At 34.5% G+C, this 6,033-nt stretch overlaps 1 protein-coding gene across 2 annotated transcripts in view; it reads left to right on the forward strand.

Moving 5' to 3' along the window:
• LOC106873920 (unconventional myosin-X) overlaps positions 1 to 6,033 on the forward strand; it is a 545,087-nt gene that overhangs the window by 526,073 nt on the left and 12,981 nt on the right. For both annotated transcript variants that reach the window (XM_052971791.1, XM_052971792.1), the window contains 2 exons: positions 2,301 to 2,382; positions 4,106 to 4,206. In XM_052971791.1, coding sequence (XP_052827751.1) covers positions 2,301 to 2,382; positions 4,106 to 4,206 — 183 coding nt within the window. The remainder of the gene's footprint in view (positions 1 to 2,300; positions 2,383 to 4,105; positions 4,207 to 6,033) is intronic.

The raw sequence follows: 6,033 nt of genomic DNA on the forward strand, positions 1-6,033 counted from the left end.
CACCCGCACAAGAACCAGTCCAGGGGCACTGGCAACGATCTTACTTGGCTTGCCGGGTCTTCTCACGCACAGCCCATTTCCAAAGGTCTCGGTCCGTAGTCATCGCCTCGGTGAGGCCCAATGTACGAAGGTCTTGCCTCACCACCTCAGCCCAGGTCTTCCTGGGCCTACCTCTTCCACGGGTTCCCTCAACTGTTAGGGTGTGGCACTTTTTCACGCAGCTATCCTCCTCCATTCTCACCACATGTCCATACCAGCGCAATCGTCTCTCTTGCACGCCACAACTGATGCTTCTAATGTTCAGCTTTTCGATATAAATACAATAATCCCTGCTTTAAAAACATAAGGAGTTAGTATTTACTGTGGGAGAGGGTTGATTTTCTTAACACCACATTACCAATAACTTTCAGGTATTTGAGATCTGAAAGACAGGAAACAAAATTTATAAATATTGTTGGGTCTTGGGAGGTCATTACATCAATGATAATAGACATACACACTCACATACACATACACACTGGTTCAATGTCACTTCTTTTATTGTCAATCAATTGGTTAAATATCTAACCAACTAACTAATTGATTGTTTGTTTAACCCTTTTGTTACCATATTTCTGTTGAGATACCCATGTTTCTTTCAATTATTTTTAGATATAACAAAGAATTTAGTAAAATAACTTAGTTATCATTCAGCTAGTGTTAGGAACATAAATTGTGACTAAGGTTTGGTGGAAGATTTTAATTCAAAACTTTTGAAAACTAGATATTTATACTACAGAGCCATAGGCAGTTTCGACCGGGTTGGTATCAAAAGGGTTAATGTGCTGGTTAAACAATCAATTGGTTGTTTGTTTGCTAAAGTCCTTTCATCACCATTTGCGCCTCATTAATGACATGCTTTCTTTGTTCAAGGTCTGTCTTCTCTATGTATGTCTGTTGTCATTATCTACCAGTTTTGTAACAAATATTTATCTTTATTATACTGTAGTGGCGCAAAATTATAGCCGCCATTGAGGAAGTACTATTCTGCGCATGCGCAGGGGACTTCACCACCTGAAGCCCCTCGAGTTGCGCATGCGTAGTAAAACGTGTACTTAAACAGTTAGTTTCACTTTGTCAGCGAGTTGAGCCTGAGACCTTCGACGTGACAACACCTCGCTCCTCCACGAACCACTCTTCACCTCGATGCCTTCGATGGTGATAGCTACTTGCTTCTCTGGCAGGAATCAAGGAAGCCCTTAACCTTCCAATACCAAACTACAACTTAATCAGCGGCTGCTAAGCTGAATGACAGGAATTGTGAAACCAAGCATCATCATAAATAAAACCTTTTACAATACCAAACAACTTAAAATATATGCTTACAATGAATTTTGTTTTTTATCTCTGATGATTAGTTTTAAATTTAAAAAAATTTTCATTCTGTACTTGTTGTAAGTACAGTGTTGGGACCCATGATCAAGGTATTTATTTAATTGGTGCAATTAGTTGGAAATAGGTTAGGTTGTGGCTTTAATTAACAAATTTTATGCTTGTTTATAAAGGGTTTTGTTAATTTGCAATTCCAAACTCAAATCTTAGTTACATTATATTTTGGAGAGGCATTTTTTTTAAGTTAAAAAGGTTAATAACAACGAGTTAATTACCCATTGATCTGAGGTGGGGTGTATAATTATAGGAAAAAATCAAGCAATTAATACAGTTGATTGCACTGGAGCAAAAATGTCAGAGAACTACATATGAAATACATAATAATATCTAAATCATTGTTATAATTGTACAGACAGAGCCAAGTGGTGAAAAAGATTGCTATGCAATCATGAAGTCATTAGTTCAATCTCACTATTGGGTATATCATCTTTTAACATGGTTTTGAGTGGTTGTATTTCTTCTTAAATATTTCAAGACTGGAATCTTCAGAATTCTTTATTTATGAAGGATTATCTTTAAAATTTTAAACGTTAATTATTAGGTATAATTCTGCTTCTCCCCATAAACACATTTCACATTTAATAGTCTATTGCTGGGATTGAAGCAAAAAATTCAGACTGTGCAATTTTTTACACTGTGATTTTAAAAAAGAAATTTCAAAATTTAAAAAAAAATAAGTTTAAAATAATTTTTCTAAATTTAAAAAGAATTTTTTTTTTTCGTAGCTATATGAATTTCTGTATGTAAAATACAAATTTGCTAAAATTTTCTGAAAATTCCTCAAAATAAAAGAAGATATGAGGGGTTATATGGAGTGCTTAAAGCAGAATTCTGCCAATTATTATTTCTAACATTATAATTATTTACAGATAATAAAAACAGTTAAAGCTAAGATTGGTATGCGGTCTGATGCTGAATGTTTTGCTCTTTATGAATATATTGGCACAACAGGTAAGCAGTCTTGTGTGTCTCTCTACACACAGATTTTTATCTTTTATATTTTACTTGTTTCAGTTGTGAGACCGTGACCATTCTGGGGCACTGCCTTGAAGAATTTTTTTTTTGAAGAATTAGTTGAATGAATCGACCTCAGTACTTTTTCTTTTTCTTAAGCCTGGCTCTTATTCTGTCAGTCTCTTTTGCCAAACTGCTAAGTTACAGGAATGCAAACACACCAACAACGGTTACCAAGTGGTGGTGGGGGACAAACACAGACACAAAGTCACACACACATGATGAGCTTCTTTCAGTTACTGTCTATGAAACACACCCACAAGGCTTTGGTGGGCTCAAGGATATAGTAGAAGACACTTGCCCAAGGTACCATGCAGTGGGGCTTAGCTCAGAACCATGTGGTTGAGAAGCAACCTTCTTACCACACAGCCATGCCTGCACCTATTCATTGATAATTTGTATACTCTTTAGAGTAAATTTCTTACAATCATCATCATCATTGTCGTTATCATCATCAATAACAGCAGCAGTATCATCTTATATCTTTTTTATATTAGCTTCTTTTAGATTACTATTTTGTTTTATTTCTCTTCTTTAAGGTTAGTATCTGTTTGAAATCTCATAAAATGTTGAAGAAATATTTCATAAACATCCCCAGACTTTTTGTTTAAGTGGGTTCTTGTAGGAAAAATTGAGCTAACTGGTTCTTATAGCCTTTTTCACTTTATATGGATCATGTGACATGGAAGCTGTGTGACAGGGAAGTTTTGTGACAGACCCTATGACATGAACACTGTATGATAGGCCATGTGATAGGGAAGCTTTCTGACAGACCCAGTGACAACAAAACTGCGATAGATCGTGTTACAAGGAAGTTGTGTGATAGATCCTGTGACAGGGAAGCTTTGTCGTAGACTCTGTGACATGGAAGATTTGTGACACCAAGTGACAGACCCTGTGATATGAAAACTTTGTGATGCTATGTCACAGGGAAGATGTGTGACAGATCCTTTGACATAGAATCTTTGTAACAGACTGTGACTTGGAAGCTGTGTGATAGACCATGTAACAGGGAAGCTGTGTGACAGTCCATGTGACACAGAAACTTTGTGACAGTTCATGTAAAATGGGAGCTCTGAGGCACCATGTGACATGGAAGATGTATGACAGACCATATGACATGGAAGCTTTTTGACAGGGAGATTTTATGACAGACTCTGTATGAGAGTAGCTTTGTGACAGACCATATTAACGCATGGAATTATTCAATCAAAATAGTATAACAAAATACATAAAACAAGCCTCATTAAATATTAAGATTTAGCCCAGTATTGATGTTTCAGAATGGTAAATTTAATAAAACTAGAGCCACAACTGGCTGAGTGCTTACTTGTTAACCAATCTACTTGCTAAATAATTAATATAGTGAAAACTAGGATCAAATGAAATTAACTATAATAGTTTATATCCTGTTACCAGTTCCTACTGGGACATCGTCTGAGACACTTTATCTTGTCAATGCTATCCACTTATTTTGTCAATCCTATATAAATATATATCCACAGATTTAAACAGCCAATAGATTGTATAATCAATAAGTATTCTGTTATATCACAGTGCTGAACTTAAATAATTTCACGGGCAAAACCTAATTATTGACCAGTGCTTTATCTAAACGAGATGTCTATTAACTGTTATGTAACATTTGTTATCTTTCCAGAACGAAATATGTCTTCAGAGGAGCGACTTTCAGACACTGTCAGTAAATGGGAACGACTTATCAAAACTAGTGCTAGCAGAGATCCCAAATTAGTGTTCAAGGTTGGTAATTTTTGAAAAAGATTTTCTTAACGCATAATCTTAAATGCAAGTAAATCTCTATTTTGCCTACTGTTGTAGCAATAAAGTGTGTGTAGTGTTATGTGTGTATTCACAAATATTGTAAGATATTCAGATTCATATCACTTAAGGGTCATATTATTGAAGTAATTTGTCTATTTTTAATTCATCCTTGACCTACATTTACCATAACTGTTTTGCTTTAGAATACATTGAAATTTTAGATGAGTATTGTTAAAAATTCTTTAAAAGAATTATATATGTGCTAGCACATTGCTCACTGTTTTATGAATAGCATAAAAAATATTGTTTCATGAAAATAAGGATTTATATCCAAAAAAAGAAAGGAAAGAAAAATTTCACATATTAGTAAAATGACATTTTTATTATTTGTATACAACTATATAAAGTTATTATTTAGGGCTCTGATGCTGTACTGAAAAGGTCCCCTATCCTTCTTCTCACCAACATATAACTAATTTATTTTAATTCTGGGCTTCCTAGTTCTTAGTGCAGCACCCATGGCACCTACCTTAAGACAACAATGGTTATGACACACCACATGTATGAGACATCTGAATTTAGTGAAGGCCATTTCTCACCAGATCTAACTACAGCAATTTCTTCCACATAGATAGATAGATAGAGAGAGAGAGAGAGAGAGAGAGAGAGAGAGAGAGACAGACAGACAGACAGACAGACAGAGAGTGAATACCATAATGTATTTTATCCAATGCGCTAATGATGTAATATATATATATATTAATAGTAATAGTATGACAACAAAAGAATGAATGAAACCTCGATATTATGTAAATAGAGGAATTTATCTGTAATATAACATGTGACAATTATTCGGTTGCCATAATAAAACTCCAAGTTTTGGATGTTAGGGCGGAAATCTATTCCGGCATCTCTTCAGTTATGAAGACAAACAAAACTGCTATGGAAATGATTGTTAAACAAAAGGAAATTACTATGTAAATGACCATTATTAAGACAAACAAAAGAGCTATTAGAATGACCATTAAATAAAGGGAAAAAATCCAAAGGGGAGAAAGTAGAAAATGCTCATAGAATTCGTGTATGCACTCATGTACATTCACACACATGCGTGCATGCACACCCACATACATTTGCCTTTATGCATATGCTCACTCACACTCATGTGAAATACGTACATGCACACCCACACATATGCATATATGTGCACAAATATATGCAACCATACACATGTACACATATACATATCCGCATACATGCACACACACACACACATACACGTACATATACATGTACATGCACAATTATATTCATATACATGTCTAAATATGTATATGCTATATATGCATATGCTCACTCACACTTGCGTGAAACAAATGCATGCACACCCACACATACACCTATATGTATACATATATATGCAACCATACACATGTACACACATGCACACACACACGTATATATACCCATACGTGCACAAATATGTTCATATACATGTCTATATATGCATATAGAGAAAAAAATGCAGGGTGAAAGGTAATATACTGAAGAAATATGAAAAAATATATAAAGCAATAAAAGTATATAAAAATATGTAAAATATGTAAAAAAAATATATATAAAAAAAAAAAAATAGAGAGAGATAAAATGCTTGTGCATGGACACAATATAAAAAGCAGGTTCTATCTGTGATCTTGTGGGAACCAGAAACGTAATAAATATTTAGTCATATGTGGACATGATCCAAAAAGTTCAGTTCTTGAATTTAGACATGTAGCGGGGTCTAAGCTGCTTTTCCAGATGAGC

The sequence above is a fragment of the Octopus bimaculoides genome, chromosome 11 (assembly GCF_001194135.2).
Source record: "Octopus bimaculoides isolate UCB-OBI-ISO-001 chromosome 11, ASM119413v2, whole genome shotgun sequence".
In the NCBI taxonomy this organism is placed as follows: domain Eukaryota; kingdom Metazoa; phylum Mollusca; class Cephalopoda; order Octopoda; family Octopodidae; genus Octopus; species Octopus bimaculoides.